At 37.4% G+C, this 24,704-nt stretch overlaps 7 protein-coding genes across 9 annotated transcripts in view; 5 read left to right on the top strand and 2 right to left on the bottom strand.

The window, feature by feature from the left end:
- Positions 1–628: 628 nt before the first annotated feature.
- Positions 629–4,800, bottom strand: LOC110842537 (probable electron transfer flavoprotein subunit alpha, mitochondrial). Its single transcript, XM_022088302.2, has 7 exons — positions 4,641–4,800; positions 4,353–4,448; positions 1,932–2,075; positions 1,582–1,846; positions 1,108–1,475; positions 883–1,032; positions 629–790 (listed from the first exon to the last, which is right to left on the bottom strand). The coding sequence occupies exons 2-7, from the start codon at positions 4,395–4,397 to the stop codon at positions 749–751; spliced, it is 1,014 nt and encodes a 337-aa protein (XP_021943994.1). The 5' UTR covers positions 4,398–4,448; positions 4,641–4,800; the 3' UTR covers positions 629–748.
- On the top strand, positions 2,379–4,263 carry LOC110842538 (fructose-2,6-bisphosphatase TIGAR B). Of its 2 annotated transcripts, none has more exons than XM_022088304.2 (7): positions 2,379–2,613; positions 2,785–2,821; positions 2,905–3,039; positions 3,113–3,191; positions 3,261–3,413; positions 3,488–3,628; positions 3,705–4,263. In XM_022088304.2, the coding sequence occupies exons 3-7, from the start codon at positions 3,014–3,016 to the stop codon at positions 3,993–3,995; spliced, it is 690 nt and encodes a 229-aa protein (XP_021943996.1). In that variant the 5' UTR covers positions 2,379–2,613; positions 2,785–2,821; positions 2,905–3,013; the 3' UTR covers positions 3,996–4,263. The 2 variants fall into 2 exon arrangements, with proteins under 2 accessions (XP_021943996.1, XP_021943995.1); XM_022088303.2 differs by having other exon boundaries at positions 2,713–2,821.
- Positions 4,801–5,182: 382 nt separating the features above from the next.
- Positions 5,183–5,994, top strand: LOC110842539 (tubulin-specific chaperone A). Its single transcript, XM_035858687.1, has 3 exons — positions 5,183–5,395; positions 5,754–5,780; positions 5,866–5,994. The coding sequence occupies exons 1-3, from the start codon at positions 5,183–5,185 to the stop codon at positions 5,992–5,994; spliced, it is 369 nt and encodes a 122-aa protein (XP_035714580.1).
- Position 5,995: 1 nt separating this feature from the next.
- On the top strand, positions 5,996–8,955 carry LOC110842536. The gene is made up of 3 exons (XM_022088300.2): positions 5,996–6,968; positions 7,189–7,350; positions 7,886–8,955. Exons 1-3 carry the CDS (start codon positions 6,549–6,551, stop codon positions 8,477–8,479), a joined length of 1,176 nt encoding a protein of 391 aa, XP_021943992.1. The 5' UTR covers positions 5,996–6,548; the 3' UTR covers positions 8,480–8,955.
- On the bottom strand, positions 8,518–13,713 carry LOC110843796 (dynein intermediate chain 2, ciliary). Its single transcript, XM_022089838.2, has 17 exons — positions 13,489–13,713; positions 13,319–13,404; positions 12,997–13,244; positions 12,829–12,926; positions 12,454–12,701; positions 12,231–12,379; positions 12,037–12,157; positions 11,934–11,977; positions 11,730–11,850; positions 11,323–11,430; positions 10,587–10,816; positions 10,396–10,508; positions 9,549–9,664; positions 9,319–9,418; positions 9,092–9,225; positions 8,973–9,021; positions 8,518–8,773 (listed from the first exon to the last, which is right to left on the bottom strand). The coding sequence occupies exons 1-17, from the start codon at positions 13,663–13,665 to the stop codon at positions 8,591–8,593; spliced, it is 2,325 nt and encodes a 774-aa protein (XP_021945530.1). The 5' UTR covers positions 13,666–13,713; the 3' UTR covers positions 8,518–8,590.
- Positions 13,714–14,262: 549 nt separating this feature from the next.
- LOC110843787 (serine-rich adhesin for platelets) lies at positions 14,263–18,418 on the top strand. Its single transcript, XM_022089827.2, has 6 exons — positions 14,263–14,692; positions 14,802–14,948; positions 15,025–15,889; positions 16,221–16,824; positions 16,987–17,554; positions 17,649–18,418. Exons 3-6 carry the CDS (start codon positions 15,803–15,805, stop codon positions 17,887–17,889), a joined length of 1,500 nt encoding a protein of 499 aa, XP_021945519.2. The 5' UTR covers positions 14,263–14,692; positions 14,802–14,948; positions 15,025–15,802; the 3' UTR covers positions 17,890–18,418.
- A 3,718-nt stretch (positions 18,419–22,136) lies between these two features.
- The window catches only part of LOC110842289 (potassium/sodium hyperpolarization-activated cyclic nucleotide-gated channel 3), an 86,110-nt gene continuing 83,542 nt past the window's right edge, over positions 22,137–24,704 (top strand). For both annotated transcript variants that reach the window (XM_035851554.1, XM_035851544.1), the window contains exon 1: positions 22,137–22,632. The gene's annotated coding sequence lies outside the window, so the exon portion shown is untranslated. The remainder of the gene's footprint in view (positions 22,633–24,704) is intronic.

The following is a 24,704-nucleotide window of genomic DNA, read 5'->3' as shown; positions in this document are numbered from 1 at the left end:
CACACGACTTCACTTCTTGCTACTTCCTTCCACATTGCTTATGTCATATGTGGACCAGGCCAAAACAACTCATTTGCTTGTCGTTCAATTTCAAAGCATAAAACAAGTCTTCATCCTAAGACAGCATGATTTTTTTGTACATTTTTTTTAGTTAAGGGAAATAATCCCTAGAAAAATTATCACACGGCTTGTAGAAGCATTTTGCTAGTTTTTTTTTGCATATATGAGTGATTGATTACTGATTTTCATGCCTACAAATTTAGTATGCGAATAATGTATGATAAATGCATTTGCATGTAAGGGATTGGATTTTATCTGTGTACATCTCATGTACATACCTAAATATATATGTACATGTGTACATGCCATTAATATTCCTTCCAATTTAGAAGTCATCATAAAGTTGTACGTACTGCAGTGAATCTGAACTAGTTTTTGATTACTTCAAATTAAATTAACAACGAAATGCAATACATTAAAAGTTGAAATGTTGTTTGCATGTGACGCGCAGTTTAATTTACAATTTTAAAACTTGACAAATTATGTTTCGTTTTGTAGTAATAGCACGCGTAAAATTGAGTCATGTGCTAAGAAGTACAAAGCAACAAAAGACGAATTGACAAGAAAATTAAAAATATTATTTTATGCAATATATATTCTTTATTGCTCTATTTTTTCACAATCAGGAATAGCCACATATATTTTTATTAATATTAAGAAATTACTTATCCTACCTTCAATTAAGCACCTAACTTTTCATGGCTTTAACCTTCTCAGTCATTTCTGGAACCTGTCACATTTACATAAGCAACAAGGGATGAGAATATGAGACAACTGCATGAACGGACTCGATTTAATATGAATTATTATGATATTACTTACTGCTTTAAATAAATCAGCAACCAGACCCAAGTCTGCGACGGCGAAAATTGGAGCCTCAGGGTCTTTATTTATCGCAACAATAGTCTTGGAGTCCTTCATTCCGGCTAAATGTTGAATAGCGCCAGAAATGCCGACCGCAATGTAGAGCTCCTAAACAAATTTAGAAAACATAAACAAAAACATACACAGATATATAAATTCATTCAAATTGTCACCAAAACTTACAGGTGCGACAATTTTTCCAGTCTGTCCTACTTGTAAATCATTGGAAACAAATCCTGCATCCACTGCCGCCCTAGATGCACCCACTCCAGCTCCGAGGAGATCAGCGAGTTCATATAAAAGTTTAAAGTTGTCTCCATTCTTCATTCCTCTGCCTCCACTGATTACAGTTTTGGCACTGGTCAATTCGGGTCGGTCGCTTTTAGCCAATTCTTGCTTAACGAATGAAGACAAATCATTTTTATATTCCCCGTCAGCAGCTTTTTCTAAGGCACCCGAGCCACCACCAACTTTTGCTGCTTCGAAGGATGTTCCCCGGACACTCAAAACTTTTATCGCGTCTGTGACCTTTAGCGTCATCACAGCATTACCTAATTCATGCATAAATATACAACGTACGGAATTCAATTTTTTTAATCCCCAAGGGCTAGTGTATTGATTCGTCATAATCAAAAGCAATACGATTCACAGGCATACCCGCATAAATTGTACGAGTAAATGTTTCCTCGTCCTTTATTCCAATGACGTCTGATACCGGAGATACATCTAGCTTTGCAGCCACTCGTGGTAGCAGGCCCTTTCCGAAGGCGGACGCTCCAGCAATGATATGGGTGAAATTAAACTGTTTATGCGATGCCAAGATCAACGGGGTTAACCTTTCTGGCAAAAAGCCTTCAAATGCTGCATTATCTGCAACTAGGACTTTTTTAACTCCTTCAACCTTTGTCAACTGATCGGCAGCCTAATGTTTTCATAAAAATGAAATACAATTTGAGTTAATAATTTATTTTGCATGTTAATTGATGTATACTTTTTTATGGCCATACTTTTGAACAATTGCTTCCAATTACAAGGCATGTAACTTCATGCCCGATTTTATTTGCTGCTCCGATGGCATTCAATGTTATAGATTTCAAACTGGCATTATCATGTTCAGCAATTACTAGAGTGCTCTTCAGCCTTCGTAGTACCTGGAATAAAATACAAAACAATCAAATCTGCAGACATATTTTCTATTAAAAAAAATTATTGATCTGCATAAAATTTTGGGATATCTGATATTCATTTGGTCCATCAACAGGAAATATGATAAAGTAAACGATCGATTCAGTTTGTACATAACAAAACCTTGAGACAATTCCAAGTATTTGTACACGCAAACGGAAGCAATTATGAAAATCGTAATCGATAATCAATGCATGTATTGCCCATGGAAGGTACACATGAGACGAGAACATGAGACAAGTCGGGTTGGTTTTTGAGTGCGAAATCTTATGATGTGACTTACTCGGGAGAAACAGATGACGGAGAAGCGGAATAGGAAAGATAAACGCAACACTAAATAACTACTGCTAAAATTTCATATAAGTCCTGAGTAAATATTTGTCCCAACGGCTCGTGTTTATTGTAGCTTAATACAGACGACAATGATTACAATTAGAATTACTTATCATCACGTTGTTATCAGTTGCGCATGAACTGAACTTCAAACTTGAACCTGATTTAAAGGTAATTGCCTTGTCAATTTGAGTCTCAATTTGACACCCACAAATTACTCACAATTAGCCAGTTCAGGTTCAGTCATTATTCATTAATTTTTGTCATCAGCCGTTGATCCACATCCAACAAATCTCAAACCAAACAATAATATTTGACGGTTGTTGACCACTCGTTTTTTAGAACAATTGACAATTATAGGTGTTCTTTTGAGCTACAGGTAAAGTCAATAGACAAAGACAATGGTGTGATAATTGATAATTATTATAGTTGTGACCATTTTTATTCATGTGACTACCGCAGGTTTGCAGCAAGTCCCGAGTTATAAAAGCATACATTTCACTTTTCTGCGATCAGTGATCAACAAGAAAATAAACTGGCTGCAGCTGGACAAGTCCTCAAGTCGACAAAGATGTTTGTTGCTACATTCGTTCGACAGTAAGTTTTATTCTGCTTGTCCTGCTAATACAATTTTATGCAAAGTTACATTTAACAAATCTATTTTTTGAAGTGGGGAAACCAAACTTAATGCAGCTAAAATTATCCAATCTCGAACTCATGGAGAGCTGTCAGAGAAGGGAATATTAATGGTGCGTGCGTGCGTTTTAAATATAAACTAATTAGCTAATTAATATATAAACTTTGCTCTTTTCATATAGGCTGAGCATTTGGGTCGTCATCTGACCCATGAACGCTTCACACGTGTATACACTAGTGACCTGCAACGATGTCATGACACAACTCTCAATATATTGAAACATTCCAGTCACCCTCACCCTGAACTTGTATTGGAGAAAAATCTGCGAGAAAGGGTAATTTTGACACGTGAAAAGATTGCAAACTTTAGGTGACACTGTATATTTTATTTGTATCCTGAAATTTACAGGACTACGGAGATTTAGAATTTAAACCAACACAAGCTATCTACGATATTTGTAGTGAAACTGGGCTAGATACCCATGCCGTACCTCTCCCTGGCGGAGAACCTTATGAAGAAACAAAGAAACGAACCGCAAAATTCTTAAATGTATGTAGTTATGCATACATGTCTAAACTTACTGACGCACTGTTCAGTTGTGAATTTAAAAAATAATCGGTTTCAGATGCTCGGCAAACTCGCTGATGCTTCCAGTGAACCTGAACACGCTCTGGTTGTTACCCATGGAGCGTGGCTAATGTGTATGATGGACTATTTAGCAGATAGCAGAAACACCCATTACGATATTGAAGAATTTCAGGATAAGTGGCTTAAAAATGGTCCCCCCAACACAGCGACCACGCGGTTTCTCATTCATCCATTCAAGAATGGGAATGCAAATGAAAAATCAAAACGAAAACTGCAAATCGTCCACGTATATGACACCACGCATCTTCCAGAGCATTTCAAGAATTAGTACAAGGCAATAACTTCTAACAAAGTACCAAAATCTAGTCAGTTAGATAACAACCTAAATCTGAACTGAACTTTAATATTTATCCAAACCTTGAAATTTTGTCGTAACGAAAGAACGTATGCAGATCGTAATTTGTTTTCAATAATATGCACTTTTATCTTAGCTGATAATTATCAACATTTTGATTTTTGCTTATTAATGTATGCATCATGTATTACTTAAAATTAAATGGGAAAATGAAATAAAAACTTTGATAACCACAATCAAACTTCGTCAATTCAGTAGAGTCTACTTTTAAAACTTTTAATCCCAGCCGTGCATAATAGTGTTGTATAAATACCAACATCAAACAATTACCTGTTGTAGGTGACGATTACTTGACGCAGAAGTTCGGCAGAACATTATCACGGTCCGGGGTGATATCGTCCTATCCTAGTCAACTTTGGTGAGTACCTAAATAAGGCAAACGCTACAATTTTATTAACATCCTATACAGTAATTTACAAAAACTCAAAGTTGCTCAATTGAAATTTGAATAATCCAATTTCGATTATTCATGCATAACAGAGGAATTCATTTTAACAAATTGTTATAAGAACTTGAATCATTCAAGTTGAATGACAAATGAACAGAAACAAAACCCACCTTGCAGACGACAACTCGAGGGTTCGCCAAATTTCGCCAATATAAAACGTCTTGTATATATTTCTATTTCTCCTTGTGATATGATGAGTGAACTTTGGCCGGAGGTGACGTCGAGTGGAAGTGTCCAATGGAAACAGGCGAGAATGGGAAATTGGAGATTTTTAAACAGCGGGCACACAATCTCCTCAGTCAGTTTGGCCAAATCAACAACCAACACTTGCAAATATCATAATAGGCGTTGAACGAGAGTGAATGTCTCTGAATGAGTCACAAAACTTTTCAACAACTGTCATTCGCAAAATATCTACACAAATCATCAACGGATCACTCAAGGAGACACGGTTCTTGAAATTGTAAGTGTCCTTAGACTGCCCTGTTGGAAACTTTCTTCATCTATTTGAGACTGGAATTTTTTTAACGGATTTCTTGAATCCACGCTTTCACCTTGTTTTGGAATAAACTTTACCATTTGTTCAGCTTTTATGGTGACTAATATTGTGTATTATTTTAGAAACAGGTATATTTCCTAAATCATTAAAAGAATGGCTGACACGGACTCAACCCCCATTGACCCGTCAAAATTACGCAACCTCAAGATCAAAACGGGTGTTGTAAAGCGGTACACAAAGGAAAAGTTAAGCTATGAAAAAGAGGTCACGATGCAACAGGACAAGATTAAGAAATTTGAGGAGGAAGGAAAGGACGAGTATTTCATGAAACAACAGGTCAACTCACTTCGAGAATCGGAGCTCATGGTAAGGCATCTTATTTCGAGATTGTTATAAACTGAGGGTATACTAAACTTGAGATAACTCACCCAAGGAGACACATCCTATTTATTTCTCAATTAGTAAAAGATAGTTTGAAACATAATTAGTATGATGTTTGTTCAGGACATAACATTATCGATACACAGCAATTTCATGAAAACAGAAAAGTGTTTATACTTATAAATATTTTGCAATTTTCAGTGTGAAGGGTTGATCTACGTGCCAATTTTTTAAACTTTCTAATAGGGCCCAATGGTTAACTAAAGTCACTTCGTTTTCATTGACAGAAACTAAGTTGAATTCAATTTGGGATAGTTTTATATAGATTATATTCTTGTTTCAGGTTCCAGACACCCAGAGGAGGTTGGCCGTAAGTACAATAAAAAACTAATGATGCCGTATAATAACAAGTTTTCTATTCAAATATACCAACCTCTAATAATGTCATTACACAGCAAGCCCACAAGGAGTTGATGGAAATGACATCGGATGAAGGCGAATGGGGTACAACCGAGGAGTATAAATCTGCTATTGAAGTCTTGAAGGAAGCTGAGCCTCATCTTCCATCAACTTCCATTCCATGAAAAACTTTCTTTTTCGAAATATGCTCTAAAACACTTGCATAATTTATTAATATATGTAACTACAACTCCGTCCAAACTATCGCAACTGCGTGGCTAAGACTAACTAAACTAAATTGGTATGCCAGTAAATTGATCAATTTTTACCAAATCATTCGCAAAGAAAGACTCGTCTAGCCTACAAACACTTTCTCTTAAACAAAGTTGTGTTTGTGACTAAATATGCTTGATAATTCAACAATGTCTTGATGATTAATAGAAGAGTGCTTGAGTGAGGTGATTATTAAGAAAATAGTAATCCGCTAAACCTTGTTTATTGCCTAATAATAATTAAACTTCCAGGTAAATGATTGTACCTATTGCCATAATATTTAATTGGTGAAGAGGATGGATTTTGATATGTGAATGAAATAAATGATTTTGCATGTAACTAAAATAAAAAATTAAAACAGAAACTCGACCACTCAAAATTCCGTTTTTTAACTGGTATATACATACATACCTAACAGTGCCACTTCTATAAGCTTCGAAATAGATTAAAGAAATACGAAACTAAAATGGCGAGCTATGAGTTTGTGGAAGAATTTGACAGTGACGAGGAAGTGACTTCTTTGAGTAGTGCTAGCATAAACAATGTTAATGTTACTTCACCCTACATTCGACAAGATGCATTGGGTCAAAATTCCGAACAATTTCAAACGTATGCCCAAAGTGATGGACATTTCATGAACGATAATCCATGTTTCTCTGGAAGGTTACCGTTGTCGTCGGAAGAATCCTTCATACCCAATCTTTGGCCGACTTCACCTCAATATCCATTTTCCAATTATGTCAGTGCTGAGAGTGCAAGTGTCTCCGAATTTCTAGTGCAATCACCAATTTTTTTAGTACCACCACCTCCTCCAAATAGTTTTACTCATGCAAATGTAAATGAGCAGCAAGTCCCCAAGCGTAAAAAGAAGAGGAAGCGTATCAAGGTATTTTAATGAATGAATAATTTTGTACTCGTAGTGCTATTTTTTTACATGTAAATTAGATTTGTATTAGGTTATTTTTTACACGAACTATAGTCAGTTTTCGAATTGGTTTTTCAATTCAATTATCAAATCTTATGTCGATTTCTTGCTCAAGTATTACTTAAGAAATCCTCTTGCATAATAGCACTTTCATTTCATTGTATGTGTTGATTCCTCATAGCTCGCAGACTTTCCCATCCCCCTAAGAACCCAAGCTTGGGAAAAGTTTCAAGTGCTTTCCCAAAAGTTGGATGAGTTGACAGCCAGTGGCAAAGAAGATGAAGAAGAAACTCATCATCACCAACGGATGAAAACCATTCAGACCATCGCATCAATCAAGAAGGTGAGTAAATATAAATATCCATTCATGCGTCCAAATGTGTTTAGCAAATACAAAGTTATATATTATACCAAGTTTCTTCATTTCATCTTCAAAATTGCCGAAAGGTTGCAAGATCTGTGGTATTTGAACTCAATGGATTTCAATTTCAAAATGAAATGACAATAGTGATTTTACTTTATTGTTCTTTTGCATACATAAATACAAAGCAAAGCGTAACATCTACAAAAACACAACCAGTAGTAGAATCACTATCTTGCACTAGCTCAGCACATTATTGAAACAGAGTGTTTTTCCATCGCCTTTGTCAATTTCAATCTCATTTGTGCGTCTTTAGGAGTGGGAGGATACAGTACACGAAGTATACACACATACTCGTATAGTGTAACTATCTTCTAACATCAGCGTTATATTTGCATAAGAATATCGGTGATTGATGTTTGCTTTCACCAACTCTAGATAAACTCATTTCTATTGTGTTTGTTTATGTATACATGCAAAATATTTACTCACTCTTCATTTATTTTACCTTTTGTAGAACATGTTTCAACACGGTTCAATGCCAGTCTCTTGCCAAGATGACTCAAATATCAGGAAGCTAATCAATAAATTCAAATCACAGCGTGCAAAAAGGACTCGGGAAAAGAGGGCAAAATTGGAGATAAAGTCAACTAGAATAAAAAAGACAGAGGAAATTGATAAGTGGCAAAGGGAACAAAGGAATATTTATGATAAGCAACGTGATTATGAACTGTTGGTGGACCAAAGCAAAAAGTCCTTGGTCCACATTCGACAAAAGAAGAAGCTTCTCCAAGAAAAGGCCAAACTGCTTTCTTCTCTGGAGAAATTGAAAGAAGTGCGAAGCAAACAGTTGACTAACGTGAAAGCAGGATTCTCCTCTGGTGAAAGTGCAAAATCAAGAGGGAATTTCCTGGACGGAATATCTTGTCTAAAAAAGCAGGTGGAAATGGGATTGGAAAACTTGACCAGAGAAGAAATTGGCGTGATGGAAGATGCACAAAGTTCTAGAAAAATAACAGTTGAGTCGCAACAAGAAAAAGCAAAAAATGAGATGAGACGAGAGAGAAAGTGGCAAAAGTATTTATGGAAAAAGAGATTTGCTCAAGTGTAATGTTGTTTGGTGTCCAGTTTTCATCATAGATATTTAAATATAGGGACATTATATTATGTAGATTTATTGCATATTTTTTGTGGCGCTGTCTCATTAACATAAAATTACAGTTTATTTTTTGCCTGCTCCCATGATGGACAGAACATTTTTGGCTTGCTTTTCATCAGCCAAGGTGAGCGTTTTGGGCCCGGTGACAGACTCGGGGTCCCTCACGAGTGACAAGAGTTTGGTCATTTTGTTGATTTCAAATGTGACTCTGGGTTCTCCATCCACAATGTGGCCTTTGGGGTCCCTCTGTAACGAGAATAAAACAACTTTATCCATATTTAATCGTATTGTTAACGCGGAGTGCTTTCACTCCTACACTTATGTGCATTTGTCTGTATATTGTGTTATATTATACTGGATTATATATTATATTTCGTTTTCTATATAAATTTATTTGATCCTTAATAAATAAACATCATGTAACATTGCCCGTTATTTTTCTTACCGGTAAATTCCTCAGATTGGGGGAAAGTTTCAACGTTGTTAACTGACCTCTTTAATGTTTGAAGAAAACAAATATTTACAATTTACACACATGCACAGAGTTATGTTGAAAGTACAAACCGATCATCTCCAACAACGATGAGTGGGTAGTAGGGATTAAACGCAATGCGATTAGGACGAACTTTCTTCTTTGTGACAACTTGCTGGCAGCAGATTGGTTTCTCCTTATTCACATTCAAGTCGTATACCAGGGTCTGAGAAAATTCCAAGTACAATTCATATCAAGTTGCTCCCACCTGCATTTGCACAAATTCTGTCACTTCCATAAAATAACACAAGTTGGTTACCTTTCCCTCTTCGGTTACAGCAGCAAAGACAGTGGACGAGTAGGGGGCCCAAGCACAATCCAAAATGGCAACGCCGATTTCAAACACATACATCGGTTCCCTGTAAACAAAGTTAAGGACAGTCGTCAATTAAGAAATGGAACAACTCTGAAAACATCGTTCGTAGGATTATTTATTTGTCAGTCTTGTTAATTTAAATCGAAGCATCGAAACAAAAAAAGGGATCTCACGAGTCATTCCGGTCCCAAACCTTGATGGTCCAGTCTTCCGAGCATGAAAGAAATACGTCGGGGTGAAAGTAGTTCCATTCGAGCGCAGCTACCGGGAGGAAATGTGCATTGTAGATCTGTGACGCAAATAATGTCAAGTATTAAATAAATACTCCTCTTGTGCATACATCCCGTCTGCATTTTCTTATTAGCATGGTCAAATTATATGTCTGGATATTTGAGAAAAGCCTCCATGAGTGAGCTCGCTCTGGCAAGTGATGCAAAATGAAATGTCAAAATACTCGAAATACTGAAAGCTGTAAAAGAGGCTTCTGTTTACATGCATATTATGAGATTCGCTGTCATTCGTTCGTTCTCCATTATATGGAGCAGAAAGGACCAATTTGCAAAATGAGGACTCGCACCGCACGCTCTCTCTACTCAACGAAATTGCACATGGATGAAGAAATAGGTTAATATGCAGCTATGCAGCATAGATGTATTCAGTATACGAGTCCAGTGATGACTTGTCAAGTTTGCCATTGCATTCTATGCTTTGTCTCAATAATCCTCTCAAGAAGATGAGTGTCTCTCTCTCTCTCTTTTCAAAGCGTGCAACACAATCCGCTGACAGCTTATGTAACAGGAAATGACTTGAGGTCTTTTGTTTCGGGGAGCTTTTAGCGACTGAGAATTATTAGAGAGGCAAATAAGCAAATTCGTTTTACATAAATTGTTCCCTTCCTTCTACTCGAATAATGATAATGGAATTGAGTTTGAAGATGATTTAAATTGTCTCCACTTCTAATGCGATTGCATAAATTGCACAGCGTGTGTCGGTTAAATGTATCGACATATATGTGCATACCTGCTGGAATCTGGACCCGTAAAGCATTGAACATTGGAAAATGTTTCCTTCGGCCGTCCCCACCAGAAAAGTGCTGCGCTCCTTCGGATGAATAGCCATGGCTCGGGCACAGCCTGCATGATTATTAGTTGACGTTGTTAATTTTGTCATCACAATCCCATCAAGATCAATGCTTAGCTTAAGTGACTCACCAAAGAGGTTGTAGTTCGTGCCATCAGGTCCTTGAACGGGTGGGACGGGAAGGTGAAGTGTAGCGATGGGGGTGCCTGACAACCCTCCGCCACCGCCGGACGCTGAAGGATCGATAACCCAATGGATAACCTGTCCATCCATCCCGCACGAGTAAAAGTTGGGATTGTTATCCATGTCGTTGTCCGCCCATCGTACGGACCAAATGGGAGAGCGATGTTTCATCACGATGCTGTAAAATAATCCCAACTTAGATAATGGATAATGATAATACAATAATTTCTTATTTTCGAATTTGCAAAATTAGGCCATTTCGACAACAATATTCGGGAACTGTCGAATTATGTAGAAATAAATGTGTGCCTCTTGTCTCAGTAAATATACAAATTCCAACAAACCGAGAGGATTACATACACATCTGCTCGTTCACGGTTTACAATTTGCTGATCACAAAACAAAGATGCTCAGAAGTTCTGTGTCAAAAGGAACAAAGGACACTTAACTTGAGCGCAAGCGAATGTGACGTCAAGCAAGATAGCGGAATGAACTGGTTTCACATACACAACATGAAGGTGAAAATCAGGATTTTTACGGTGGGCAAATGTGCTCTTGTACAAAAAGATGGTGACTTATATAATACACACAGGTTTATGTGATAAGTGTCATTGGAATTTCAATTTCAAACTGTCTGTCTCTCATATGAATTACTTACTTTATAGGATTTATCATTTTACTTACTGACAGTTCTTGAGTATAACGGATCGATTGGAGTTTTCTTCATTTTCACGGAGCTGGAGCAGCGCAACGTTCCCGTCATAAAGACCCACGGCTACGAGACAGTCTTGCCTGAGGAAGACGAGAAAGACGTTAACAGTAAATATACATTAGACGGCGAAGGAAAGAGATCTCCGTAACGTGGATGAAAATTCAGGCAAAAAAATGGGGTCGGGGTAAATTGACAAGAACTGCACTTGACCATTTGAGTGATTAATTGACCTATACGAGTGGTCGGATGGGACATGTCGATAATCGTGAGAGTAATGTTGCCGGCAAAGAAAGGCAGAGAAAGCATCTTTCTGAAGCTCAAGCACTGCTGAAGAGTGAAATAAAGGTATCATAGAAAGCGGACATATCTACATGCTTACAGCGGATGGATTGCACAAGACATTGCACCCTTCGGAGCCATCCAAATATGTTCTGGAAATGCAGTATTTCTCAAACTCCAAATCAACACCATTCCGTCCAGAATTGGGTGCATGAAATTAACTGAAATTCACCATATAATTTTCATATAAACATGCACAAATTTTTCCAAAGTGCAAAATATGTATGTAGATAAATTTACTCACATGAACCATAGCTGACGGCAAACATGTCCGGTTCACTTTGTGCCCTACGAATAAAATACTTTATACACATATTCGTATATACATAATTCAAATATGCTCTCACCAACTGATCGAGGTCACATGATGTTTCTTTGCTCTGTCGTATGCAAACTTCCACAAGGGCAGAATTGTCCCTTCTCCTGTTTCTCGGAACTCATCAGAAGCATCTTCATAGTACTTGAAGTCTGCGAAACATATGGAATCATTTTACGCATTTTACGATGTGACACTTAAACTTTTTTTAACTTTTCTTAATACCGTGAAGAACATCGTTAAAAACATTTTGCATAACAAGTCGCTCCAAGATTTTGAGTCCTTCGGCAGATTTTGCCAGGGCTGCTTCTTGAGCTGCGGTTCCTTCCAAAATGGACGCTTTTCTTACTCGAACTTTCTCTTTTGCAGCAACTCTGGAAATGTTTATATATTTTTCAATTAAAAAATCTGTAAACAATTCGAACAAAGACAATGAATGTGAACACACTTTCCCTCCCTTTCCTTGTCCTTCTTTGTGTCCTTTGCCTTGTCCTTTTTCTCTTCGCCTTCTGCCCCCTCTTTCTTCTCCCCTTCTTCGCCCTCTTCGCCTTCCCCCCCTCCGCCACCAGCAGCAACTTTTTTGGTCGCTTTGGGACGGTTGGCCGTATCGGATTCATACAGGTCGTATATTATCCAAGCATTGCAGTAATCTTTGTATGAGGACCTGGGTGGAGGCACGGTCTGAGCCGAGTGTTCCTAATTGTGTGAAAAATGTGAGACGACAAAAATGTGCATAAATTGTGAAATGGGGAAAATCGCACGAGCGCTGGCATATGCGACATGTAAGTACATCTGTAATAGTCAACATTTCAATTTATCATACTCGAATGGGATTGTTGAGGGTTTGTGAGGCACGTTCACAAAAGTTAAATTGGTTGAGTAGTTTGGTCGGCTTTTCTTCCTTGGCTTGAGCTATCTCCTCTACACATATGCAAAATCCACATGTTACTGAAATATTTCTCGAGTAGTTTACAGTTTGGAGAGTAACAACCTTTTTCATCCGCATCTTCCGCTTCCTCGGTTGCTTTCTGCTCATCGGAAATGCCGTCATTGGAAGAAGAAGGATCAGCAGAGGCTGGAGGTGGTGATTTCTTTTCTACAAATTCTGGATCCTCAACTTCCTCCGAGAGACTGAACGGATATTCCTTGATCTCTTCCTGAGAATCCTTAAAAATCAGCTCCGAGTCCAAGTGAAACATGTGAATTGTTTGCTCCTCATCTTGGGCCAAAATAAACCCTCTAAAAATGTGGTGGAGATAAAAGTTGAGATTTATAAAGGTTTATTGTACGTGATCGAGTCGTCCATCACTCACTTTTCATTGGCATCCCACACAACTCTGTTCTTCATCTTGGCTGGGTCCACACATGAAAGATTTCTGACGAGTTCTTCTTTCAGTTGCTGCGAGTGAGACCGTAAACCGTAATACGCGTTATGACAAACTTGCCTGCATCAGGGAAAGCAGTTAAAAGTTTAAAGCAGTACCGTTTCAGTTAGCTTTTCCTGATCTGGTGGTTTAGCCAAGTTTTGGTCTCGTCGACTGTAACCGTAGTCATCCTCAAAGTTTCCTCGCCGTCCTTTTCCACGCTTCTTCCCTTTCGAAGCCCCACCCTCCTGAGGCGCCTTCCCTTGGTCTTGCTGTTGGGGTTTTCCTGGAGCCATAGCCAAAAACTAAATGTGACTTGAGGAGGATTTGATTTTAAAATGTTTCCTGTAGCATGTGGTGCAAAAATGAAAGTTACAAAGTAAATGAACTGTATTTCGCTTCCATCAAAATGTGGATTTGTTTGGTCGATTCGATATAGAGTTTCCATAGGGGAATAAATATTGGAGTGAAAGTCACGTTGAAAGCATAAGAAAAAAAACTCTAGACATGTGTCACGCGTCTGCAATATGTATGTAATTGCAAAGAGTAACAGCGTCTCATCTTGCCTCAAAAACTGGAAATTTTGCCAAGTGTAGAGTTCTAGGATGAGAATAGATTTTAAGGAATAATTAATAACATCAAATGTAAACTTTCCATTATGAAATTATGAAATTATTTCCATTATGAAAATAATTTATGCATATATTAACATGTGCATATGTATGTGTGTAGCTGAAGAATATCTCATTTATAAATATAACGATCTGTACATACGTACATGCATCATGGAATTGCCACGTTAATCTTATCACCCTTTTTAGTTATATAATCAATAATTCAACTGTATTACAAAATTTCTGATACTGTCACTCATCCATCAGTGCTCCCATTGTTTGATACAGAGCAAACTGATGTCGTACATAAATCCAGAGCGTCACCAATCTAAAGATTAAAATCATTATACAACGACCATTGATGGTGTAGGCAGGAGAGTACAATAAATTTCTGTATTTCACCAAGAATTAGTCGTCTTGCGTAAAAATGAAGACGTTTAGCAATGTTTTGATTTTATGCGTTTTCGTTTCGGCGTCTCTGTCGATCCTTTTGACGACAAGCGCTCAACAAACCCCCACTGACATCCCGACAGCCACCAACAACTACAATCTGAGCTATTCAATTGACACACAAACCCTTTCAGTTACCTTTGAAATCACCGGACGGACGACGGGCTACATTGCTTTCGGATTTACGAATATTTCAGGAATGGTTCAGGCTGATATTTTCATGGGAGGCGTGTATCAAAACGGAACTTCATACTTTGGTGTAAGAACATATCTAAAGACTTATAAAATCCAATATAGTCTGAGAAACGCATATGCATCGAGATTTGACAATTTTGCAAGTTAAACTTAAAATGTGTATCTATTTGCAGGATTATACTTCATATGACGCTTCAACTCCAAGACTTGACGCACAACAAGATTGGAATCTTTTGAATGCCACGGAAGCTGATGGGATAACTTATGTAAAGTTTAGTAGACGCTTGTCTACTGGTGATCCTGTAGACATTGAGATTAGGGTATTGTTGTTTAACATACAAAATAATTAGATGGCCAAATAATTATTTGATTAACTTGAACAATGTTCTTACGCAGGATGCCTTGATGAATATTATTTGGAGTTTGGGCCCTGCAAATGATGCGTTTCTCTACCACGGTTTCTCCCGTTCGACACTGAAGTTCAACTTGGCTAGTGGTACGAACGGTGGAGAAGAACCAATTCCCCCTCCAGGATTTTAATTGCATATGTAATACTTGAAAATGTATTTGAGTTCAGAATTTTCAAAAAATAATCTAAATGTGATTTGATTTAATTATAAATAATCATAATCATAAATATTGGGATAAAAGAATCTGTTGAATTAAATTGCAATCTAATGCACCTCATTCATGCATAATATTTATCATGTAGTACATCAAGATTATGAAGAATTTGTTCAGTATTTTAGTTAAATAATTGTGTATCGTTGTGTGAGACGGCAGGCTTGTTGGTAGAAACATGGGAGAAAATCCTCATCATTCAATCCAATCCCCATCATTGCATGCCACTCATTGGAGAAAGCACCGGAGGAGGAAGGAAAGCACCAAACTTCGGATTTGGTCGACATCCCCAGTACCCGGGTCGGTAGTTGTGCAAGTGAAAATAAATTTAATTCATAGTCGTAACATCTGGGCGAAAACTTACCAATATCCATCTACGTTACTTCATGCAGAAAGAAGACAATTTGCATGTCCTAGTTGCGTATTGTGGTGGAATTAGAATTGCAGTCCAAACTGAAATTCAAAATTGCGTACAATCGTTTTTATCCTGTACTTACGGTTCTAGTTACAGAATAGTTCTCTGGTGCTGCCTTTTGTTTAATGGGCACTGTTAATGGTATTGATACAAAATATGGACTTTGAAAATTGTGGAATTGACAGTGGTTCAAGGAATCTATTGGACGTGGATCAGCATAAAAATGTAAGTAAATTTAATACAAGAGTATATTTTAAGGTATGCTTATTGTAGTAGATGCCAAAAATATTTGGCAAATAAGTACTATGAAATCCAATTACAATTTGTGCAATTTATGAATTTATTCTAAACAGTATTTGTTAATTACGCACTGTTATGTGTTTAGACAGAGCGAAATGATATTACATGAGACTATATTTCAACGCTACGTAATATAGATTAAGCTTATTGTTAGAATTTACGGGTGATGCGTAGATTTAGAAATGCAAAAATGTATTTTAACTAGTTTCAAAACTAGTATATTAAAATATAGTTTTTTTGTTTCTTGTTTTTTTAGAACGAGTCAATAATCACCTTTAGTCCAGACCGCACCCGCTTCGGCACAGTCGCCGCAGGTCAGAATCACAAATCCCGAAACGCATCTATCCCGTCGGATTTCGATCTTCAAGTGACCTATTCAGCGACGGATATCAAAGTCAATCAATTTGAGAATCAACCACCATCCACGTCCTTCACAGACTTGTTATCCTCGTCACCATCACCTCTCCACCATCCATTACCACTTTCACAATTGAACCTCTCCAGTTCTGGGAGAGGAGATGTCGACATTATTAACAAGTTGAGCTTAGATTTGAAGCAAGATCTCAACCTGAGTGTGTCACATAATCAAAGTCAGCAGTGTGTACGTAATGGAAACATTGGTGGCAGTAGCGGTTCATCAATGTCAACGTCAACATTGACGACAACGACGACAACTCCAACACCAACTGGAAAGGGCATAACAGGAATAATGTCCACCTCTCAATGTAATGGGACAGGACAAGGGAAGGAAACCACAACTTCAATTTCTCCTAACTCCAGCAGCACCTCACTCGTCACGAGTACGGTACAGCTGCAAAAAAAGTTGGAAAGGAAAATTGCACAAGCTTCGGCTATTGCAGGTTAGAAACAAAGAATTTCTATTATTACACATGTCTTATGCGAGGTGAAAATAAATATGACGCGATGCACAATGTAAAATCAAGCAAATATCTAAGCAAACATCGGTTAAAAGTTATGGATGCATAATAATTTTGTTGTTGTCGCATATTTGTAAATTATAGCCGCAATGAACTCAATGTCCCCGAAAGATGAGTCTGAATTTGGCGAGTGGAACATAGGGACTCGGGAAATTCCAGCCAATTCGAATTCAAGTCCCACTTTGAAATCAAATTCATCCGAACAGATAATAACCAATTCTTCTTCCACTTCTACCGATCCATCATCAGCCAGTAAAAGCTTATCAAAATCCAAGTCCTCGAAAACTAAAAACACCGTCAAAACCCGATATTCCTCTGCAGAGGACAGGAAGCCTGCGTGTGTAAAGTTTCAAGAGGATGAAGTAGAGATAATTTCAAAATCGTCCCGTAGCAAAGTGGTCGGAGGACTTATACCTCCGGAGCGACTTGCAGTGCCAAACAAAAGCCTTCCAACAATGAACAATATGAACAACAATAGGAGACACCCATCGACGAGTGGTAGTGGAGGGGGAAGTAGTGCCAGATCAGGTTTGAAAACCAGGGACGAACAGGAACATAGTTCTCATAAAATCAAATTAGATGAAGGTGAAACTCCAAACACGGGAACCACTTCGGAAGTTAAACCGTTGGTAGAATGGGACTCGGATGATAGGTCAGTCGCCTTGTCTTGTTTGATTTGTCCAATGCATAATGCATACCATTTGCACGTTCGTAACCGGTAAATTTCCTAAACCATGTAATTTCAGTGAAGAGGAGCTTTCCTTCTTCCCCACCGGAAAACCAAAAGCCAAGCTGACAGATAACCTGAGTATTGACAACTTGAGTTTGTCTGGGGAGGAAGATGACCTCCATCTGTCTCCCCCACGACACATGAGCCACCAGAAATGTCCCTGTGACCCCAGGAAGTGGATCAGTGACCACGTCACAAAACTCCCAAAATCAAGCAACTCATTTCCGGGGCAAGATGGACAGTGTAAGATAACTTAATTAGATCATGGAACACATGGTACAATACATCATATATCACAACACAATTCTCACTATGCGGAAATCAATATGAATTTTACAACTATGTATTTGAATACGAAATTCGCAAAATTTGGTGAGCTTTGTCCGTTCCAAGAAAATAATGTGACGCGTTTAGATTTTCGTCAAAGTTTTAGTTTTGTTGATTTGTCTATCTAGTAAGTCTTGTGTTTAAATATGAAAATTGACACATCAAGATGTGTGGTGCCAAACTTGGTTATGTTTGTAAGTTTATTGAGACAATCATTTATTAATTTTTGTTGGAGTACTTGACTTAAAACTATAACCTGCGTCACTGAACATGAGAAACGAAACAAGAATACATAATTGTTTTTAGATAATCCTCAAATCTTTGTGTACACTTGACTTTAATATTTCACTATCCCTTATTGAAGCCTAATTTTTTTACTTGTGCAAATGAACTGAATGTTTGCACGATGTACTGAAATGAATTAAATGAGAATAAATGATGATTCAAAATTTACAATAATTGGCTGAGGAAGAGGAACGCATATTTATTTCGACGAACTTGGGGCTGGGTGATCATAATAATTGTTAAAATAAGTAAATCAGATACAAATAGTAATTATGCAAATGATCAAATAGTGTTTTATTTAAGCCTTTTCGGCGTCTTTCCATACGCACAACAATATCAAATGCATTCATAGTGGATCGAGCGTCATATTATTCCTCTGAATTAGAATTATGCAACAATACTTGAAAGGACCAAAAAAATTACTCCAACTTTACAGCTACTGAATCAATCATCATTTCGACTACCTTTCCCATTCACAAGCATTTTTGGTGATTGATATCATGTGAAGTACATTTACATACTTGCATAATATGTATATATGCATGTACGACCAGTATGCACTACTAGCGGTGACATGTAAATTCGTAGTTTCCATTCATTTCATAACTTACATCTTACAAAGTTCTTGGGTGATTCAAGGAGCGATGGGTGATCACAGTTGAATTTGGTTCTCATCTTCAAAATCAATAATATTGGCATTGCTCGGAGATATGTATGTTGAATATACCTCCACATACATTGACAAACTGACAAAGATCTCATGTAACATGATAAACATCACAAACATCACAAACATCCCATGAAAGAAGCACCTCCATAAATAACTACATGCATAAGTAGGGCAGTAAGGTTTAGTATAATTCTATATTAGTGGTTGAATTTTCTTTATAATTTCGGATTGTTCAATTAGTTAAATTGTAAACTTACGTCAACTAGAAGATCGATATAGAAAAAGTTGGTTAGTTAGTTAGATCTAGAAGAAGTTGGTTAATTATCTTTAATACGAACAATTTAACATTCATTTGTAAAAAAACACCTTATAAATAAGTGGAGGTGAGATCAAACAATAATTTTCCAGGTTGTTTCTCACTTTATGTACCTCAAATTGATTATCATCACATCACCAACACAAATTTGAAACTGTGAAGTTAAATGCTTTGAATTTATGTAGGCTCCGTTGGAAGAGGAAAGTTTTGAATAATGAAACGAAATATCTATTAGTTTTGCTTGGTTCTTATTTACTTTTCTGATTAAATGCAATATCTGCATTTCTTACCCCGTTAATTAATTCCAGCAATGAATGGGGTACTCTTTGATGAAAATGCTTCAAACACTGAATGCTGAACCTGCTGCGGTCTGTAATTCTGTAATGAGCCAAGCAAGCCACGTATATACGTGCATAATGATAGATTTGCTGATATTATATTTAGTGCTCGATACAACAGAGGAATAGAAGAAAGGAGTTTTGGTCCCAGCAGACCAATTAGCTCTGCACTTCGGAGGAAACAAACAGTTGTAACTTCAAAGCCTTAATAATCTCCTCTGATTTCATGGTGAGGTGACTCAGATTGTGATCCAGAGGTACATCTACTACTACTTATAGGTCCACGAGCTGTTTGCAATTTCCCTTTGTGCACAAGTTTTACCAGTGTTTCACTGTTCCTCCAAAAGTTGACGAGGTTTGCGATAAAGTAAACGAGATACGATTGAAGAAACTTCTAAAAATTTTGAGAGCATAAAAGTCATCAAATTTGCCAGGATTTTAGAGTGAGTCGTATATCATTTTTGGTAAGAAAATAATTGAGACGTCGCAAAAAGAGGAGTCGACGACAATCTGTATAGTTACTGGAATTGTTGGGTGTGAAATTGCTAGCACATGTTCCACTAGTACAATCCTCTCAACTTCCAAGTCCAACTCAGGATCCAATTATTAAATATTACAAAATATATAATTTCCTATTGAGACTTTGGAAATATCCAATAACATCCAACTTAAGTATACTTCTTACTGATTGTTAAACTATATAAATCCGTTTCTTTGATACTTTATTTTCTGAGAATTTTTCAACTGCTGCTGGAAATGTTTCGCAGAATGTGCCTCCAGGTACTTTTGCTTCGTTTGTTCTTTAGCAATGTGGATGTAGGACAAAGGGCTGCGAGACACTATACTTGGATTTTACGCTCTTAAAAAAATCTTCAACCATTCAAACATCTTTTTTAATGCTTTTATCAGCGTATCGGGTTCGAGGCGTATCTCTTCCGATATCACTATACGTGAAAACATTTCATTGGAAAATAGGTCAATATCGAATAACTCAGCAAAAGAGAGATTTCATGAAACTTCAAACCAAGTCACCACAAATACTCGAGAACATTTTCAGCAAATTCCAATGACTTTCAAGCAATGTCCTATAAACTATAAACCAATACACGGTACGTACGAACGTATGTAGGCTGGTGAAAGCATGCTTAAGCAAACTCATCAGTCCTCATCCAACTTCTCCTTCGGTCGCTCTCCCCCATTTATGAAGAAGAAACGGAGAAAGTGAAACGCTACTTGGAAAATCCTTCACTGTCTCATTTTTTCCCAAGCAGGGGAAATGTCTGTCGTTGTGTGTTGTTGTGTGTCGCAATATGTAAGTAATGGGAATTGAATATACTGCAGATAATAAATAACTCGGCTTCTGCCTTATTTTGGTTTGCAGGTTGTCGAAATACTAACTGGGCCGGGAATTTAAATGGATGAAGAATCCATACATGCATAGGTATCAAGGTGGAGTGCAGTCTTGAAGGATTGTTGATCGTGATGGACAGGTTTGAAGTTGGGAAAGTCTGAGTGAGACTAAAAAAATATATGCAAAGGCTTTTCAGATTTGGATTTTGTAGTCAACTTTTCGTTATTATTTTGAAATCTGAGGTTACGGGTGAGACGCATTATGCAATTTCAAATAAATACAAGTCAAAGAAGAGTGGTCTTAAAAAGTCCAAATCGACGATTTGGGGTTAACCTTACCCGGATTATGTACTGCCGGATTGTGTAAAAGCGGAGTATTTGTACATGTGGTAGTCCCAAATGTCAGAGTTAGAGATGATTGAATTTATCCATCCATCTTTGCTTATCCCTAGTTTGATGTGTGCATATGCTTGCGAGACCTGCGTCTGATTTTATGGTCAAAGTCCGCCTCATTGTAAAGTTTCTTTTGTCATTTTGACTTTACAGGTTAAAAAATTCCCAACTAAAAATTGATGTCACCTATCTGTTACTTCTAGGTCAATTGTACCAATATGTATTTACATACACTACAGCTACAACCAACGTCTATGACTATGCCATGTATTTATAATTGTATCGCCTCTAACCCCCTGATACATGACTAAACAAATATCTCGATATCTCTGCCTCTGACGTCAATAATTTGTTAGTAATATTGGGAGCGTTTTATTAATAATACTAGTCAATTTATAACGCCCGTCTTCTCAAATTTCTCAAATTGTAGCGTCCAAACTAATTTTACTCAAACTCATTAAACATGGGCAAAACACTCAAGCTCTTGGAAATGTATATACGTGTGGCAAGTAAAAGAAACTCCAAAAGCAATAATTTATTTTCCTCGTCATAATTATTTCCGATACATGCAGGCTTTGTTTGTAGGTTCTGAGATCCAGATGGACCATCACTTTTTAGTTCTTGTTGAACTTTTGTTGTCACCACGCATTCACCAGCAGACCAATTATCTATAAAAGTTGGACAGACGCAATGTACGTACGAAAGCCACACATGAAGGGTTCAGAAAACGGGTTTGATGTTATCTTGCAGAAGTGACTGAGTCAGTCGTTTTGTGGGTGAGCCAAGTATTTAGCACAGCTCCCCACCGGTCTCCGGGCTCAGAGCGAGACGAACAAGCCACGGAGAACAGAGCACAGCAAGCAGTACGACTGGAGCAGCGTCGTCTCTGAACCTGGAGAAAGCAAATGGGAGCTGAAGTTGTCTCCCACCAACTTTCACTTCCTTCCTGTCTCCCAGACATGCTCGAATACACCGAGTCATTAAGGCAAATAAACCCACTCGCATTTTCTACATTCTGCAATTGGAGGTGGCGTCAGAGCGAACGAGCACACATTGGACCAGCAAAATAATTAGATATCCACACACACACACGACGCCATTGGTGACCATCAGCGCGAAAACCGTGATCCTGGTTGATGCCAACCTTGTTTAAAAGATTAACTACTTCTTGCGGAATACTCGTTCCACGAAATTCAATAGGATTCGCGAAATTGAATCGTGGTGTGATGTGAACAAACAATAGTCATGCAGAATAATGAACAGTGTGTCGGCTTTGTGTGGAAAGTGGAAGCAGTGGATTGACTTCTTCACAAGCAATCATGTAAGTAATTCATGCCGAATACGGAGTGTTGTCCAACTCTGATAAGATTGTCTATAGAGATTAAGATTGAGAATGGGGCAATGGATGCCCGGATTGGATAATGGCGGTGTTTCGTTGATAGAATATTTTCATTCTTCATTCTCCAAATACAAGAACAGGCTCTCAGGATGCTTGCTCAGGATCTCTTATTTGAGATTTGATTGATTATCCTTCTGTATGTTTGAGGAGCTACATATAACCAAAAGAGGGGAAAAATCAAAGGAAATTTTTCGCCGAGAGGCACAAGAAAGCAAATATTTTTATTACAAACGTAGAAGAATTTTGAGTTTTCTTGTTTGTTAACTTTAGATTCACCTCGCAGCCATATTTGATAAAATATCTTGCATACTCACATTTGAGTTGTTTTTCAATTTTCTGTGATAAAATATAGTTTTTCTTTGGATTATATACTATACTATACATATCGTTCTAGAGCAATATGATATAATATGCTGACGTTGAATGAGACATGTTTTTTATGCCGTGCATAGTATTTAGTTATTACTGCAATAGTTCCATCACGTAGTCATTGATAGCGAGTTGTGAGAAAGTATTTTGGTACTACGGCCTACCTAAATTGCATTAATAATAAATTGCTCAACTAGCGAATGACATGGAACTGAAATTGGCTGACTTTGCTAAAGGAGGACTTATTATCCAAGTTTGTGCGTATTCTACATCGGATATTCCTAACAATGCATCCAACCAAACTCGTCTTTTTCCTACTCTCAGACTACGGTTTGAGGGGAACTGCTTTCACCAAGTAGTTACAGAGCAGCAAATCAACAAGCTCATGAAACCAAGCCAAAACTTAGTCTCCATTACTTCAATTAATTCAAAAGCAAATGTGTGTATACCAAAGTTATTCTTAGTAAAATTTCATTTACAAGTCATACTTGAGGCAAGTAGTTCTGGCTCTGGCTACTAATCATCGTTTTCGCTCGGTAATCCTTCAAGATAAGTATGCAGCCCCATGGCTCGGTTTGTTCTCATAATTTATGTACTATCCTTCTTCAGGTATCAGGTCGGGTTCTCAACAATTTATGTGCAATTTTATTAAGCCAAATTGTATTAACTACAGCGCATTTGTTCAATGAAAGCGTCAACGGTGCTTGTAGATTCTGTGGAACCAACCAACCACGAACGGCTCCAGAACAATAAGCTCATTTTTGCTCATCTGGGTTCTTCATCTCAATCTAATTTCGATCGACGACGGTGCTATATTGTCGCGTAGCAGCCCCGGAGAAATAAATTACTTCGTAAGACTAATACCTTCACAGTCGTGTCTGGATGAGTTGAGTCAGAAAGGCATTTCCATCAAGATGGCAAACCTGCGCACATGCTGAGCATTATGGTTGAAAGAATTCTCGACAATTATTTGATAATAAAGCGATGTATGTAGGCAAAATATGGCAAAATAATATACAATTATCGTTAATTTAAACCGACACGCAATAAAAATAGCTAATCATGAATATGGCTAATTTTTAGTCATACCTCAATTTTGTTCAATTTATGTTTATTGACAACATATATCTTGTCCTACAACATTTTCTGGAGTGTCAATGATATTCTAAATTTCATTTAAAAAATCTGATGTTTTTTTCTAGCATTGGACTGTAAAAACTGTAAATGCATCCATAGATTTATTTCATATCAAATAAGGTGACACTGCTGGCGACAGCACAAAGGTTAGGGTATGGCTCTCAAAGCAGCATCTAATAAAGTTGACAGGAGCTGAAAGTATTAATTTTCTTATTTGTGTGTCAGTGAAACCATCAATTATTGATAACATTGCATTGTGGTCGCATAAAATTAAGTATTTCTTAGCATAAACTGATTTTCAACTTCAATTACTTCTTTGAAAATTTTTCAATTGCAAGTGAATACATTTTTATAGATTTTTGGCCACTTCTTCTGACGGATGATATGAGAAAATCTACGTTCTCTGAATGGCAAACATTCGGAGATCAGCCAACTAATTCGAGGATGGGAGCAGTTGGGTGCTCATTAGTGGGTGTAAAATAACAAAC

The sequence above is a fragment of the Folsomia candida genome, unplaced genomic scaffold (genome assembly GCF_002217175.1).
Source record: "Folsomia candida strain VU population unplaced genomic scaffold, ASM221717v1 Fcan01_Sc001, whole genome shotgun sequence".
Lineage (NCBI taxonomy): Eukaryota > Metazoa > Arthropoda > Collembola > Entomobryomorpha > Isotomidae > Folsomia > Folsomia candida.
This window is presented reverse-complemented; position numbering and strand designations above follow the sequence as displayed.

Bases quoted from the DNA above. Each gene is read 5' to 3' on its own strand.
- LOC110842536 (XM_022088300.2), top strand. From the start codon at position 6,549: ATGGCGAGCTATGAGTTTGTGGAAGAATTTGACAGTGACGAGGAAGTG. The intron at 6,969-7,188 runs GTATTTTAATGA...GATTCCTCATAG, and splicing joins AGAAGAGGAAGCGTATCAAG to CTCGCAGACTTTCCCATCCC. The intron at 7,351-7,885 runs GTGAGTAAATAT...TACCTTTTGTAG, and splicing joins CCATCGCATCAATCAAGAAG to AACATGTTTCAACACGGTTC.
- LOC110842538 (XM_022088304.2), top strand. From the start codon at position 3,014: ATGTTTGTTGCTACATTCGTTCGACA. The intron at 3,192-3,260 runs GTGCGTGCGTGC...CTTTTCATATAG, and splicing joins CAGAGAAGGGAATATTAATG to GCTGAGCATTTGGGTCGTCA. The intron at 3,414-3,487 runs GTAATTTTGACA...TGAAATTTACAG, and splicing joins AGAAAAATCTGCGAGAAAGG to GACTACGGAGATTTAGAATT.
- LOC110843796 (XM_022089838.2), bottom strand. From the start codon at position 13,665: ATGGCTCCAGGAAAACCCCAACAGCAAGACCAAGGGAAGGCGCCTCAG. The intron at 12,380-12,453 runs GTGTGTTCACAT...AAACATTTCCAG, and splicing joins GACAAGGAAAGGGAGGGAAA to AGTTGCTGCAAAAGAGAAAG. The intron at 9,022-9,091 runs GTTTGTACTTTC...CAAACATTAAAG, and splicing joins ATCGTTGTTGGAGATGATCG to AGGTCAGTTAACAACGTTGA.
- LOC110843787 (XM_022089827.2), top strand. From the start codon at position 15,803: ATGGTATTGATACAAAATATGGACTTTGAAAATTGTGGAATTGACAGT. The intron at 15,890-16,220 runs GTAAGTAAATTT...TTGTTTTTTTAG, and splicing joins ACGTGGATCAGCATAAAAAT to AACGAGTCAATAATCACCTT. The intron at 17,555-17,648 runs GTCAGTCGCCTT...ATGTAATTTCAG, and splicing joins GAATGGGACTCGGATGATAG to TGAAGAGGAGCTTTCCTTCT.
- LOC110842537 (XM_022088302.2), bottom strand. From the start codon at position 4,397: ATGTTCTGCCGAACTTCTGCGTCAAGTAATCGTCACCTACAACAG. The intron at 2,076-4,352 runs GTAATTGTTTGA...ATTTTATTCCAG, and splicing joins GTAATCGTCACCTACAACAG to GTACTACGAAGGCTGAAGAG. The intron at 1,847-1,931 runs GTATGGCCATAA...TGAAAACATTAG, and splicing joins TTGGAAGCAATTGTTCAAAA to GCTGCCGATCAGTTGACAAA.
- LOC110842539 (XM_035858687.1), top strand. From the start codon at position 5,183: ATGGCTGACACGGACTCAACCCCCATTGACCCGTCAAAATTACGCAAC. The intron at 5,396-5,753 runs GTAAGGCATCTT...TTCTTGTTTCAG, and splicing joins TTCGAGAATCGGAGCTCATG to GTTCCAGACACCCAGAGGAG. The intron at 5,781-5,865 runs GTAAGTACAATA...GTCATTACACAG, and splicing joins ACACCCAGAGGAGGTTGGCC to CAAGCCCACAAGGAGTTGAT.